This window comes from Apium graveolens, chromosome 2 (assembly GCF_009905375.1).
Source record: "Apium graveolens cultivar Ventura chromosome 2, ASM990537v1, whole genome shotgun sequence".
Taxonomy (NCBI): Eukaryota; Viridiplantae; Streptophyta; class Magnoliopsida; order Apiales; family Apiaceae; genus Apium; species Apium graveolens.
In genome coordinates, this window is record NC_133648.1 from 12,176,389 (window position 1) to 12,192,754 (window position 16,366).

Genomic DNA, 16,366 nt, shown 5'->3' on the forward strand with positions numbered 1-16,366 from the left:
GCTACCAAGTCTCCTATACCAAGTCCAATTCAAGGACCCCCAACATCTATATAACGGGCCTCACCCCACAAATCAGATCTACCTTTTTTGACTTGATCATTGGCAATCAGCAAGGTACGTAGGCATCTTGTTAAGGCAGATTGAGTCACGAAACACAAGAGCAGTCAAATCGAGCCTTGAAGCTCACGTTCCTTAGTAATAAATACAGCAGTTATTATACTTTAGTGTTTGATCCATAACAGAAATAAAATTTCCTTACCTCTAGCAGATTGGGGCATGGTCAGCCTGGTGGCAAGTTCTTCCAGGATCAATAGACCAACATTCAAGTGCCTGTTATGGGCTATTGAGAACACCAGCTTCTGCACCACATTTGAGATGTTGTCATATCCTGTCTTCATGTATGTGAAGGCCCTTACTATAGAATCAAACACAAAGGACCATTCCTTCCTTATGTTTGTTCTGTTCAAGCTTGCCAGGTTGATTCTTCCACCATAGTTGATGAAGTCCATGAACTCAACTAGTTCATCCTGGGTTGGCACCTCCACTAGATTTGCAGTTGGAAGACACAAAGCTGCATTCACATCTTGCTCATTAAACTCTATATGTTGGCCTCAAATTGAGCAAGTCACCACCAAAGACACAGAGTTGTCAAGCATAACAGTTCTCACTACAACTGTTGTCCAGAATTCATGTAGAACATACAAGTATAGGACTGGATTAGCAGTTAAAGAACCTGCAAGATAAGATTCGGACAGAAATTTCACAAACCCCTTGAAACTGTCAGGGGCTTGGTTAGCATCAGTGAAAGCAATATAGTTGGTTCCTTTCTCTGGGATTACAGCTCTAACATTATTGAGTGCCATTATTGTTGAGTAAGAGTGAATGGGTAAGAAAAATTAATGAGAAAGAGTTTGAAATGAGAGAGAAATTGGTTTGGAATTGAAAAAGCTAGGTCACTTAGATTTCTCGAAGGCGTAAGTATATGTGTATCGAGATGTCTGGGTATTTAGCAATTGACTTGAATAGACGTTTAGAGTTTTTTTATCGAGAAGTCATTTTGAAAAGTGAAGAACATATCGATAATTCATTTTGTATTATTCTTATAGAGAACTAAAAATAAGCTTATCGAGATGTTAAACAAATACCCAGTTTGTCCAAACTGGACTGAATTGTTTCCAATTTTAATTTGAATAAATTAAAATAAAATCAGAATAATTTTGCTTAAAGTATTTTACCAAAATAATTTATTGAATTAAATTATTTCATTTCCGAGTTATTTATAAGTCTAAAATGATACTTGTAGAGAACTATGTGAGTTAACTCTTATAGAGAACAGTGACTTGGCGATAAGTCATAATAAAGTTTATCGAGAATCCACTCGAAAAGTCAGTAATTTTTTTATCGAGAACTCACTCGAGAAGTCTTAAAATGACTTGTCGATGAGTCAGTTAGACTTATCGAGAACCTAGTTCTCTATATATTTTTGATTACTTTGATTCTGCCTTGTGTTAATTTTACATATTGAAAACGTAAACCAACAATTAGACAATTTTCTTAGAATTTGAAAATTTCCAAGCTGAATTTTGAATTTTGAATAATAAATATGCAGAGATTTCTGAAATATTTATAATTCATATTCCAGTTAATTTCTAATTAAATCAAATTAATTTTGATTTAATAGAAATTGATCTGCTGCAAAACATTAGCTGAGTTCTTGCCTTAGGATGAAGAATTAAGCTTTCCAATTTCTCCTACAAGTCTAGTGAAAGTTACTTCATCCTAAGGTTTAGTAAAAATGTCAGCTAATTGTTCTTCTGTTGGAATAAAAATGAACTCAATGGTACCATTTGCAGCATGTTCTCTAATAAAATGGTACCTTACATCAATGTGCTTTGTCCTAGAGTGATTAACTGGATTAGCCACAATAAATATAACATTAGTATTGTCACACATAATTGAATTTTGTGTAACACTAGGCTATAATCCATTAGCTGATTTCTAATCCAAATCACTTGAGCACAACAACTTCCAGAAACTATATATTCTGCTTCAGCTGTGGAAGTTGACACAGATTGTTGTTTCTTGTTATACCAGGATACAAGTCTTTGTCCAAGAAACTGACAGCTTCCACTAGTACTCTTTCTGTCAACCCTGCATCCAGCAAAATCTATATATGTGTATCCAACAGCTTCAAAACCAGTTCCCTTAGGATACCATAATCCCAAGTTTGGAGTCCCCTTCAAGTATCTGAAAATCCTCTTCACAACCATCAAATGTGATTTTTTTGGATTGGCTTGATATCTTGCACATAGACATGTAGCAAATATGATGTTTGGTCTACTCGCAGTTAAGTAAAACAATGATTCAATCATTCCTCTGTAGCTTGTCATATATACACTCTTTCCCTTTTTATCTTCATCCAACTTTGTTGCTGTAGACATAGGTGTAGATGCAGGTGAACAATTAACCATGCCAAACTTTTTCAATAAATCTTTAACATACTTAGTTTGGTTGATGAAGATTCCATCCCCTCTTTGACTGACTTGAAGTCCAAGAAAGTAACTTAATTCCCTCATCATACTCATTTCATAAATTGGGGGAGATTGTTGTGGATATGTTGTGAACTTGATGATTTTTTTAACAAAATACCTTAGTAGATTTTACTTAGTGAAAAATGTAGCACTCGAAGGATAAGAATTATAGTCCTGACGGATGACTCAATATAGTCCCGACGGATGATGATTTATTATCCATCGAGTGAGTAGCTTGTGTAACAATAAGTCTGTAGCACATTTCTGCATACACATTGTTTAGATTCTATAGTAGTACTCAAGTCATGTTGACTTTAACTAGATATGCATAATAGGTTGATTAATTGTACATAGATGATGTCATGTAATTCTGCATAAATGAAATGAAGTCAAGTGCCAGATAGCTACCCGACGGATAAACAACAATGCCACTCGATGGATGATCAACAATACAACCCGACGGATGATCATGAACCCAACGGATAAAGAATTCAAACATCTGTTGACAGTGACAACACAGTCACATGCATCGAGTGTATGCAAATGGAATGTGGAAGCCTATTCAACTGGGTTTTAGAGAATATAGAAGCATTGTCATTTCCATGCTATTAAGAAGATATTCAAAGATGCTGGAATAGAGTAATGAAGTAGCATAGTATTAGACTTGATAGTTTTTGTTTTATTATCTTCTCTTATTACTTTGTAATCTTGGTGTTATATAAACCAAGAAGTAGCAAACAAGAACACTAAGCAACTGAGCAAGATTATTATTCTCAGAGAAACATTTGTAAGCTGTATTCTTAGCATTTCTCTGTAAACTTAGTTGTTCAAATTTGTAAGCAGCTGTGAGCTAATTGCTACACGGAGTTCTCTTTATATAATATATATCTCTGGTGGATACTTTCAAATCCACCAGAAAGTTTTTAAAGACTTGTGTTTTTAATTACTTGTGTTTTGATTCATTTCAAGTTATTATTCCGCACTTTGTAGATCAATTCACTAAGATATATATTTTAAGTTAGAACACTTTTTAAACCAAGAAAAAGTTTCAAGAATTCCATTCAACCCCCCTTCTGTAATTCTTGTTGCATTGTTAGGGACTAACATTCATCATTTTCTTCATTATCGGTATAACTAATAGATCATTCTTCTCTTTCTCCCCCTGAGTTTGTGATATCAAATTCAGGTGTATGAGATGAGCTTCTATTTCCATGATTTTCCTATTCAGTAGTTTCTTCATTCATCATCTGTTGTGCATTGACTTCATCTTCTTCATCAGAATCACTGTTAATGTTGAGATTTTCAAATGCAAGGACTTCAGCTTCATTATCATCAAGGCATTCGAAGCCTGGACACGTGTCACCATCAAAAGTCACATATGTGCTCTCCATGATTTTCTTTTGATCAATTACATAGACCTTGTAGGAAGTTCTCTCCAATGAATATCCCAGAAAAATTGCTTCAAAAACCTTTGAGTCAAATTTTCCCACATATTTAGAGTTGTCTTTTAAAATGTAACACATGCTTGCAAACACATGAAGTTGTTTTACAATAGGAATTCTCTTAGACATGATTGAGTAAGGTGATTTTCCATGTTTCTTGTTAATGAGATATCTGTTTAGAGTGTAGCATCCAATATTTACAGCTTCTTCCTAAAAACTAGTTGGCAGATTGGCATCTTGTAGCATTGTTCTTGCAACTTCTACTAATGTTCTGTTCTTTCTCTCAACTACCCCATTTTGTTGAGGTGTTCTAGCAGCGAAAAACTCTTGAACAATGCCTTTGTGTTTGCAGAATTCACTCAATGTAGCATTTCTAAATTCTGTGATGATTTAAATACTAGTGAAGAACCTAAAACCCCTGTATATGTTGAAGATGATGATTTTGTAGATAGAAATGAGAAATTTATTAATTTAGATTAGGATTTGGTTGATGTTGAAGATGAAAATGAAGAAAATGAGGTTGAAAATGATAGTGATAATGTTGAGGGTGAGGGTGAAGATGAAGATGATAATGTAGAGGATGCAAATTTGTATGAAAATGTTGATAAGGGGGAGTTCCATATTTGAATCAAAATTTTCAAAGTGTGGATGAGGCCGGTCATTTTTTTAGGGCTTATGTTTTACGAAGGATTTGCTATTAAAATTCAAGCTAGCCATCGTAATAAAGACAACGAGATATATGGTCGTTTATATGTTTGTAGGTTTTCCGAGAGTAGTCAAAATAAACGGCATAGAGAGGTTCTTCCTAAAAGTGAGTGCAAGGTGAGGATGTATGTCAATTATCAAAAGAAAAAACATCACTGGGAGGTAACTAGCCTTGAATTGGTACACAACCACGCTCTTGTTTCCCCTAGTAAGATGAATTTGGTACAACGAGAAAGACATGTCAACACCGCGACCCGTAGTTTGATTAAAACGCTTTATGGTTCGGGGGTTCATAATTCTCAAGTGATGAATATGATTGGTAACATTCATGAAGGTAATGATAAAGTTAGTTTCAATGTTCAACATGTTGGGAATGTGTTAAGAGACGAGAGGAAGAAAAGGTTTGAGATTAGTGACGCCCAAGCGGGGTTGGACTTGTTACATAGGTTGAATGAAGAAAGTGGTTCTAAATATTTTATTAGGACCGAAGTCGATGAAGAGAATCGCTTGAAGTGTCTAGTATGGATTGATTTGAGATGTATAATGGCTTACCAAAATTTTGGCGATGTTATGGCTTTTGATACCACTTATCGGACAAATAGGTATGCAATGCCATTTGTCCCATTTACCGGAGTCAATCATCATTATCAATCGGTAATTTTCGGGTTTGCATTGATGCGGAATGAACACGCGTCGACTTTTGAGTGGATTCTTCGTACTTGGCTTGAAGGTATGGGGAATAATCCTCCATTGACTATAATCACGGATCAAGATTAAGCTATGGTAAGCGCTATTGTGGTTATACTCCCGAATACTACCCATTTATTGTGTTCTTGGCACATTAGTAAAAAATTCCCAAAGAAATTAGCGCATTACTATTCGGCTTTTCCGGAATTTAAGACGGACTTCAACCATTACATTTATAAATCTCTCATCGAATGTATTTTTGAGGCTAGATGGGCGTCGTTTGTGGAAAAGTATCACTTGCAAGAGCATAAATGGTTAAATGGGTTATATGAGTTGAAGCGCAAGTGGATTCCTGCATATACTAGAAACACATTTTCGGCGTTTCAAAATAGTACATCGAGGAGTGAGGGGATGAATTCTTTCTTTGATAAGTATGTGAGTTCGGCAACGGGTTTGAAGGAATTCATTGAAAATGCCCAAAAAGCATTGGCAAGGCAATTCATGAGGGAGAAGGAAGAAGATTATGTCACCATTAATCTAAAACATCCCATGAAATTGCATACCACATTGGAGTATCATGCTTCTTGTATCTACACTAAGGAAATGTTTAGAAGATTTTAAGATGAATTGGTTGAGTCTTCAAAATACTTTGTTGAAAAAGACCGACGAGCTAGTGAAGAAGGGGAGATAATGGGGGATGATTATACGTACTATAGTTGTTATAGGCCCATGTCCGAGCCTACGAGAAGAAATGTTTATTTTGTGGCATTCGAGAAAGCAAGCTTTTTGGGAGTGTGTACGTGTAGAATGCTTGAACATTCAGGACTACCTTGTATACACCTATTGGCGGTCTTCACTAAGAAACAGATGTCGGAAATTCCCCCGTATTACATAAACCGCAGGTGGATAATGCATGCCAATAGAGTTGATGGTGTGTTTCCTTACAATTTGGATGTTGGACAAAGTCATGAGATGACCTCAACCGATCGATTTAATAGCAAGATAATGTTAACCATGAGTTTTTATCAAAGTAGCATTGCATCCAAGGAACGGTATCATTATGCCGTTGGAGTGATGAATCGAGAAATACCAATTCTCGAAAGAATGAGCGTTGATGGAATTAAATTTTACGAAAGCAATTCTCATGCTCCAAATGCAAGTGCTCATGAAGAACCAATTCTTGACCCTATTATGTCCCAAACTAAAGGGAGGAAGAAGGACGTTCGTTTTAAAAGTCCCATGGAATCGATTGGTAAAAAGGAGAAGCCGCCAAGAAAGTGCACCTATTGTCAAATGGAAGGCCATGATAAAAGCAAGTGTGCTGGTAGAGTAGAAGATCTTAAAAACGCTCAAGAATTGCAATATAATTAGTAGTGTAGCATTTGTAACCGAATGTTGTAATCTTTTAATGGATTTGAATTTTTAGTGTTTAACATTGCTTTCTTTTTTGTTATGTTTTATTGTCATATAATTGCCAATTATTGTCATATAATTATGTTTTATTGTGATAGGTAACATGACTAGCGAGTATAGTGGTGACAAAAACTCCGATCATAGTTATGATTTGGTTTCCCACGTTACCAACACATTCTCGGACTCCCTACCAAGCGACTCGTGGTATGAGGATAATGACGAGGAAGATGTGGTCTCACCAACCTTTAGTGAGATGGAAGATGCATGTACCGAGTTGATGTCCCTTGTGGATAATGACGAGCCGCCCCATGTGGAGGAAGAGGAAACAGACTTGTACCCACTCGATGAGGAAGCTTATCGGGCCAAAAATTGGATCGAGGCATGCAATTGGATGGAGGGTACTAAACCGTGGAGATTGGTGAACTCTCATCTGGATCCGTACTTCCTTCCGATCTTGAATTTGGGCAACAACACGCCCGATGGAAAATGGAAAAAATCCGGATGGAATGGCGGTAAGCTTGTTAAATGTGATCGGATTGTCGATATTGTAAACTTGAGGCCTCGTGAGGGTTGTAATATGGACCAAATACACATTGAATATGTGAAGGGTTAGGTTTCAAACCTAACGGAAAGGACGGAGAGGGAATGCGGGACATATTTTGCAAGATTTTGTCTCTACGATGGGTCGAATATGATTCTCGTTACCATTTGGAACGACTCCAGCCCTTACCCGTGGAAACTTACGGAAGGGCATATCCGTGATGGTTGTGTACTTGTTCTCTACCATATTGCATGCTTCGTGGATACTACGCAAGGAGTTGCTCAACATCGGTTATCCAATGGTCTTTCTAATATATTAGGTATTTTTGGTTAGGATCAATATATTTCGTAAAATTTAGTGGATTGTATTGATCGTGTAATTTTCATTCGAACTTATGTATTTTATAATTTTCATTGAATTTGAGCGGCAATTATGTATTTTCTATGAATTAAAGTATGAAATTTGAGATTGAAAGTGTACCTATAAATTTGAGATTGAAAATTAAAATTTACAAGTCGAACTATACATTAGAAATTGTTATGAAATGTATTGAAAAGTTTTTTTAACATTTGGACAAAATGTTGACTTTTATTGACTTTTTAAGGAATTTTCAATTTAATGTAAAAATTGAATTTTTTTTTTTGAAAATCACTTATTACCATATTTTAAGACTTTTGAGAGTGGTTTGGATTTTTGGAAGTTAGTTTAGGACTAACTTCTAAAATTTAAGAAATTTCAACAGAAGCTTGCATGCATTACTCTGTTTTTGCTCTATTTTTGTGGAGAAAAACAAAGGGATTTCCGCGGTTGGGCTGAAGAGGGACCGCGGAAAATTTTCGCGGTTGGGCGGGGATTTTTTTTCTGCAGACTGTATGCAGACAGCCAACAAAAACCAACATCCAGCAAAAAAAACAAAATCCAGCCAACAAATTGCCAACAATCCTCCAAAATCCAGCATAATTCCCACACACCAACAATCCTCCAAAATCCAGCATAATTCACCAAAATTTATTCACAACAATCCTCCAAAATTAAACCAAAAAAACCTAAATAAAACAGGACAATATAAAATCAAATAAAATCCAAGTACGTAATCCGACAACCTAAAATCAAATGAAATCCAAGTACGTAAACCGACAACCTAAAATTAAATGAAATCCAAGTACGTAATCCGACAACCTAAAATCAAATGAAATCCAAGTACGTAATCCGATAACCTAAAATCAAAGAAAATCCAACCACATATGAAATAAAATCCCACCACATAAGTACTACGAAGCTTCGTGATGCCTATGCATACGAGTCACGGGAATCCCCCTTGCCTTCCCTAGTTGAAGCTCCTGGGCTATCCGATACCTAAAGGTATTCACCTCCTCCTGCGACCAATTCGGTACCTCAGCTAAGTCATATCCTTGCGTGAAGTAGTCCATGTACTTCATCACATAAACACCGCAATCATTGGAGTTTCGTTGCTTTGGCCTGGACGGTAGAGCTAGGACCTCGGCTAAAGTAGGGTCACGCCCCTCGATTGGTTGTATCATATGCAATAGCCTCGGCAACAACCATGACTGTAATGAAATTATGATCCGAGAATGAATACAATATACAATTGGTAAGGACTATATAGAAGATAGTAATAGTAGAGGAGCATACCACCACTCGTATATCCTCACGATAATCCGGCTCGTCATTCATTGAATCTATGATAAGACCTCCAAATCGTCTAGTACCGAACATGAACAAAACCCAATGCACATCTCCGACACAACATGGGATGAATATATAGTCCGCCTCAAGAACAGAAGGACCAACAGTAGCACTGGAAAAACCAGTAAAACTACGTAATGCTTTATTACATGCCCTCTGCAATGTATCTCCACTGACCCTCGATGCTTTTCTGATTTTCTTCACATGTCCTTTCCCAAGTACCATGAAGTAGGGATCCATGAAGTAATAGACGGGTTTTCTCTCCCATATATGTCCAGTGTGAATCTCCTCCTCCCGACTCCTTAGCAATTCCTAAAAATAAATATGAATGAAACAAGTAAAATATATGTAACAAGTAAAATGAATGCAACAACTAAAATGAATGCAACAACTTAAATGTATTAGAAAACTAAAATGTATTAGCAACGAGTAACGAACAATACCATATAAGTGTATATGATCCTGTCATCAACCCATGTTCCTGGAGCCAGACTCTGCATAGCTGATGCATGGACGTGATAGTCCTGAAAAGTAAGACCACCGGGAATCCTCGACTCTATTCCAAAGCCCCATCCCCAATCTGAATATATAGCATTCTTCTTTGTCATGCTGAGACTCTTAGTGTAACTCCACTTCTCTTCTTTCATCCCGCGGGATGCAAGCTTCGCGGGCCTACTGGATGAGGCAATAGTCTGGGGTGGCTGAGACACATGCTGGGATGGTTGTGTCATGTCAACGACATCCTGGGAAGGAATGGCTGGAATGTCAAAGTCATCAGCCGAAGGTGCAACGAAATCTGGTTTTATGTTCTGAAATTTGGGAGGCCTATAGGCGGGTCCTTTGATCTTCTTCATTAATCGAGAGAATGGTGTGAGGAAGGTACCAGAAATCCTCTAAAACATCTCCACAAACTCTGGAGGAATCCTAGCATCTAGTTGCTTCAACATATTAAGCCCAGCAACCATCTACAAACAAAAACAAACAAACATTTTTCATTAATTCCAGAAGGAAATCATATGTGCAAGATGAAATACGTGTGAATACAAATTTGGTAGTGTGTGGTGTAATGTGAAATATGCATATTTGTAAAACACTTATAACTTCATATCCCTCGAGGCTATCATACAACTCCCTCGTCTTGTACTGCTGCTGAGGCTGTGGATCCGGCTTCCCTATGCGCATACGAGATATATCAGCATACCACGCCATGTAATCAGCCTCTGAAGCTATGTCTATCGAGTCATCAACAAGTCCATCCAAATATGAACAGAACCTGGCCCATTTGCCAATATCAATAAACCACCGTACAAGCCAATCCTCCCCTGCAAATTTGGCCTCCTTAGCCCCCCTATAACCAACCATGTTCACCGGCGCCCGTGGAATCTGGGGACTAGAACCAAACTGTCTCGACACCCTGTCCGGATGCTGCCACTCAACCACGTCATAACATACAAGGGGAACTCGACCGCACCCAGCTAACTATTCCTGTATCATCTCACTGTCCATAACATCCTCGAACCTAGCATATGGCCTCCAGACCACCTCATCACCAGCAACACCATCAAACTCACCCCTATAGAATGGTAAGCTGTGGTGAGGACCTGTCATCCTGCACTTCTTCAAAACCCCCATATGAGTATCACTAGAATAGGCCCATCCCTCAGCAACTGGATAATCCTCCTGACCGGGAGATCGTAAAGGCACGCCAATACGAGGAAATCTCTCGTAAGACCAAACCTGTAACACCCAGACATAACAAGCAATGCTCTTGTTGTCTTTCCTTGCAGCAATCTCCAAACCCCGGTATATATGAGCTAACACAACTGCACCCCAAGCATAATAAGGAATCTCCCGCATATTAATCAATGGTTACATATACCGAACATGAACAAAAGATCGGTTGATGCTAGGGAAGAGAATACAACCCATCAAGAATAGCATATACGCCATAGTATGTACAACCGTGGCCCTCATATTATTCTTCTCAGTCTTCTGTGTACCATATCTCTCAAACAACCACCCTAGCTTGATGTTATTCTGATACAAAGCCTCTTTCACCTCCTCCTCGGTCAAAGGCTCAAACCAGTTATTAACAAAATAAGCAGCCTTGTTCTCTATCACCCCACAAGTCAGTTGTTAGTCCCTTAACAATATAGCAAGAATTACAGAAGGGGGGTTGAATGGAATTCTTGAACCTTTTTCTCGAAATAAAAATGTTCAACTCGAATATAGATATAAATGTTTTGATTAGCACAATGCGGAATAGAAACTTAATTGAATCAAAACATAAGTATTTAAAAACAAGAGTCTTTAAAAACTTTCTGGTGGATTTAAACAATTCCACCAGAGATATATATTATATATCGAGAGGACTCTGTGTGCAAGAATGCTCACAGCTGCTTACAAATTGAGTTGCTGAGAATACAGGGAAATGCTAATAATTCTGCTTACAAAGATTTCTCTGTTTTGTGTATCTCAGCTCTCTTCTTCTATTTGCTACATTCTTGGTTTATATATTACCAAGATTACAAAGTCAAAAAGACTGAACAAATATAAAAACTATCAGTCTTAAGCTTTGCTGCTTTTCGTCCTCTATTACCCGGTTAATGGGCTTCCACAGTAGATTTGTATACATCTCGACGGTTGTGCTCAGCTTTCACTGTTCAACTGCTGTTTGAATTCTTTATTAGTTGAGTACATGATCATCCGTCGGGTTGTTGATCATCCGTCGGTTGCTTTGTAGGTTATCCGTCGGGTAGCAATCAAGCATATGACTTCATTTCACTTATACATAATTACAAGACATCATTTATGTACAATTAATCAACCTATTCTACATATCTAGTTAAAGTTAACATGACTTATATGCTACTACAGATTATATACAAATGTGTATACATAACTGTGCTACAGACTTATTATTCCATAAGCTACTCACTCGATGGATAATTAGTTAACATCCGTCGGGACTATAATGAGTTATCCGTCGGGACTATAATTCTTATCCGTCGAGTGCTACATTATTTTACTAGTAAAATCCACTTAGATGTTTTGTTTATGAAATCATCAAGTACACAATAAATGCACAACATCAGTGCATCCCCCTGAACTGGCAACCCTAGAATAAACCCTACATCCTCCAGTGTAACAGTCATCTCCCCTTGCCTCGTGAAGAAAGTGTTGGTCTCAGGTCTCCGACGCTCTACCAAAGCAGATATCAACCGAGTGTCAGTAGCCAAGACAACAACAGGGTCTGCAAAAATCCCAAACCCAAGCATGTGTAGCAATTCCCGCTGTGGTCTCCTTAACTTCCACAAGTGCAATGACTTGTTCCCCGAATAACTCTGCAACTCATCTCTCCCTGTACCATCCCAAACATCCTCACTAACATGATACCGATTATCCCAAATAACATTATGCGCGTTCGGACCCGACAACATATTCCAGAAATCACCAAAATTATCCACACCTGAAAATATTGTCAACATATTTCATCAATCGCCACAATAAAAACAACATGTACACAATTAAAACAATTACCACATATATAATTACCTAAATTAACCCTAATTTCATAAATTATAAATTCTTAATATAATTAGAATTTAACACTAATTTTATCAATAAATTCTATTTTTACACTATATAATTCGAAATTAACACTAATATAATTAAAAATTTGAAATTAACCCTAATTTCATAAATTATAAATTCTATTATAAATTTTTAATATAATTAGAATTTCACACTATTTTTTATTAAATTTGAATTTCACACTAATTTTTCATTAAATTCGAAATTAACTAAATTAATTCAAAAATAATTCGATTTTACCAAATTATGCAAATTCGATTTTACCAAATTTATACACGAAATTAATTCACTAATTAAATTCAATTTTAACCACTAATTTATCCTAAATATAATTCGGAATTAAATTTTCATTAAATATATCCTAAAAACTAATTAAATAAATAAAAATTAAATTTTAATTAAATAAATCCTAAAATACGAATTAAACTAATCGAAATCAACATTAATTTATCCTATAAATCTATTAAATTAATCCTAAAAAATGATTTAAATTAAACTAATCGAAATCAACACTAATATTTTTCGAATTAAATCAATTCCAAATTATGAACCCTAAAAATTCTAAATAATCGAATTTAATCATACTATAATTCATATGAAAATGGTTTACAAGAATTCATATATTAATTAATCCTAAAAATTTGAATTGCATACATAAAATCAGATATACACTAAGAAAAAAGCATAAATTTATATCAAGAAAACTGTAAATAACATAAAGGAATCGGTTATATACCTTAATTACGAAAAAGGAGAATGATTTTGCTGATTGTTTTGCTTTGTTGTGGTTGTTTTGCTTCTGTTGGGGGTGTTGTTGTTGCTGCTGTGTGTATATACTGTTGCGGCTGTGTTTTGTGTTTGTGTTTCGTTGAGAGGCAGTGTTTGATAGGGATTAGGTAAACAAAAAACGAGCCTAATCGCGAAAATTTTTCGCGGTCCGTGTGGAAGGGTATTTTTGTAATTACACCGGACCGCTGAAATTTTCCGCAGTCCCTTTTATGCAGTTTCAATTTTCACCCGTTAGATCCACCATCCAACGGTGACAAAAGTGTTTGTTGTATACCGCTCTACAACAAACGTTTATTGTAGACCGACTCCCACAAGATATATACCCAAAGTCACATTTAATCATTTTGGCGAATTTGCAGATTGGAAAGCCTCCAAACAGAGATTGTGTGACTGTCATCTCGGTACATAATATGATTTAGTCATGAAATTTCATAATGTTTTTTGTAAGAGCCGGCATATTTGAGGTTTTTGTATGTACAGCTGCAGCCTGCAGGTTAGACAACAATAAACGACATTACATTTTTCATGGTGGAATAAAATAAGGTACAAAACTAGCTTTTTTATAGGCTTATTTTCTTTCTTTTGATATTTGGATTTAGTTCCGGCCTCTTGAAAAAGTAATTTTACGAATTTATATGATACTAAATCAATGTTCTTGGTGTAGATCTTCATTCGGTAAAATTGGCCCTTGGTTTTTAGGGACGTACCTTGTGGCCGCGCTGGTGCATAAGGTGCAACATCGTATGGTGGTGTTTCGCTTATATTATTATATGAGACGTAGTGCATAATAAATTCAATCACATTACGTTGATAAAAAAACTGTAAAAAATTGATCATTAGGATGTGACAATTAAATGAAATTGTTGAACAACATTATCAGCTACTTTCATCATCGGTCGCTCTGATCCAATCCCCTTAAATCTTTCATCTGCTATCAGCTCAGTCGATTATATTAAAGCAGAAAAAATGTGAAGGCAGTGTTGTAAGCACAGTTTTGGTGGTACTTCCGTAGAATATCTTAGGATAATGCATGGTTTTAATGAATTTTGTAGTGTTTGTAGAATGTATGATTTTAGTGAATTTTGTAGTGTCTTTCAATTTAATTGGTGTTGGTGAATAGTACTGTATACAATAAATATGTGCCTATCTATAATTCCAAGCAAATGTAATCTTCTTTGTTCTCCATTCATTTTTTTATGTTAACTAATATATTATACTATGTTATTTTATCCCTTTATTTTAAAGGCTAAATTGTTGTTAATTTATAAAATTAATTTAGAGATTTTGATAGTGATATGCAAATTTACTTTCTTGATGAAAAATTAAATAAAAAGTAAATTATATCTCAATAACAATAATTACATGCAATGACGGGTGGGATGATGAAATTTTTTTACCGGGATGAAAGCTTAAGGTAGTAGAAGACAACGTCAAAAATCTAGACATATGTTGGCCGTATAGTTTTTTTTATTATTATTTGCAAATATGTATCTTTGTTGTTCAATAGTATCATCACAAAAATTGTGTTATTATTATATCTTAATTCTTTCCTTAGGATTTTATTAATTTGTCACTACTCACTCCTAATTTAGTTTTGCCCGTTTTTCAGCAATAATAAATAAAAAATTTACGGTGATTCTTTATCCCATAAGTTGAGATAGTCCAATCTGAGCATGCATTACCTTTCATTTGTTATATAGCTCTAGCATGTCTTCTTAAAAATAATTATTTTTTAAATTGGTTTTATGTAACTTGATTTTTTTTACTAATTCTGTAACTTGATTTTAATCACTCAGTAGCATTTTATTATCAACTAACTATGACAACCCATGTTCCTCCTAACATTTTGCTTTACAAAATAGGGGACAACACATCTTATTCTTCAAGATGTTCGACAACCCTAATAAGTAATATTACTAGCAATGTAAAATTGGAATTTTTATGATGTTAGCTATGTTTTTTCGAAGATCTATTATGTAATTAGTTCCGTACAAAGTCGCACTCGATTTACTTATAACATGTGTATATGTGATTTGTTCAATATTTTAAGTTATTTGAATTTTAAAATCATTGTAGCATTTATATAAAAGTACTAAAATTATAGTATATTTTTTTAATTAGATTATACGAGGTGAGTTAGTCATTATAAATGTTAATCATATTACAAAATGCCTACACTATTTACCATATTTTGTGATTTTTCAAAATAAGTATTCAGATAGAGGAGAGTAATATGCATCAAATTTTTTTATATACAAAGAATGAATTTTCAACAAGTTAAGTTCCCACAAAAATATATAATATCATACTACTTAATATCTCAAAAAGTATAATTATTTTAATAAAATCAAAAATCACCTCACTTTATTATCAAAAATTGTATTGCAACATGTTTATAACAACCGCGCTTCGCGCGGTTTTTTTCACCTAGTTTATAAATAATCGAAAAGCAGTGTACATAATTTCTGAAAATGACGTAAATATCTTACCTACACAAGTCACATTATAATTTATAAATAACAAAATCGATTTATTCACAATTTAGCGAGGCCGATTAAATTTGTTGCACCCGCTTATACCTAACAATTTAATTCTCTTGTTCGACCGCTGACTTTTTCCTTGAAGGAATGAAATTAATGTTTATTATGATCATGAAATGTAACCATCCCATTATGAGTCTCTGATTAATATTTGTACAAATTGAGTATAGATTTGATTAATTTATGGTTGGCACTGGTCATGACGGATTTAGAAATTAATTTTCGAAGTATCAATTATAATTTATAAATATATTTTTATATTTTTTAATTATCGGGACACTTTCATATATTTTTTAAAAAAATTAATAATAACAAAATGTAAAATTTTATTAATGTATTATTGTGTGCCTCACTAGATTTTTCGCCGAGTACCGATCTGATTTATGATATTTGCTGTCAACGCCCAAGTGTGCCCCT

The 16,366-nt window shown here is 35.2% G+C and overlaps 2 protein-coding genes across 2 annotated transcripts; both read left to right on the top strand.

Annotated features, from left to right (window-relative positions):
• Positions 1–4,621: 4,621 nt before the first annotated feature.
• Positions 4,622–5,455, top strand: LOC141685502 (protein FAR1-RELATED SEQUENCE 5-like). Its single transcript, XM_074490597.1, has one exon. It carries the CDS (start codon positions 4,622–4,624, stop codon positions 5,453–5,455), a length of 834 nt encoding a protein of 277 aa, XP_074346698.1.
• A 3-nt stretch (positions 5,456–5,458) lies between these two features.
• On the top strand, positions 5,459–5,986 carry LOC141685509 (protein FAR1-RELATED SEQUENCE 5-like). The gene has a single exon (XM_074490604.1). The coding sequence runs from the start codon at positions 5,459–5,461 to the stop codon at positions 5,984–5,986; it is 528 nt and encodes a 175-aa protein (XP_074346705.1).
• Positions 5,987–16,366: the final 10,380 nt, after the last annotated feature.

Excerpts from the sequence above, each read along its gene's own strand:
- LOC141685509 (XM_074490604.1), top strand. The coding sequence starts at position 5,459 with ATGGTAAGCGCTATTGTGGTTATACTCCCGAATACTACCCATTTATTG.
- LOC141685502 (XM_074490597.1), top strand. The coding sequence starts at position 4,622 with ATGAGGCCGGTCATTTTTTTAGGGCTTATGTTTTACGAAGGATTTGCT.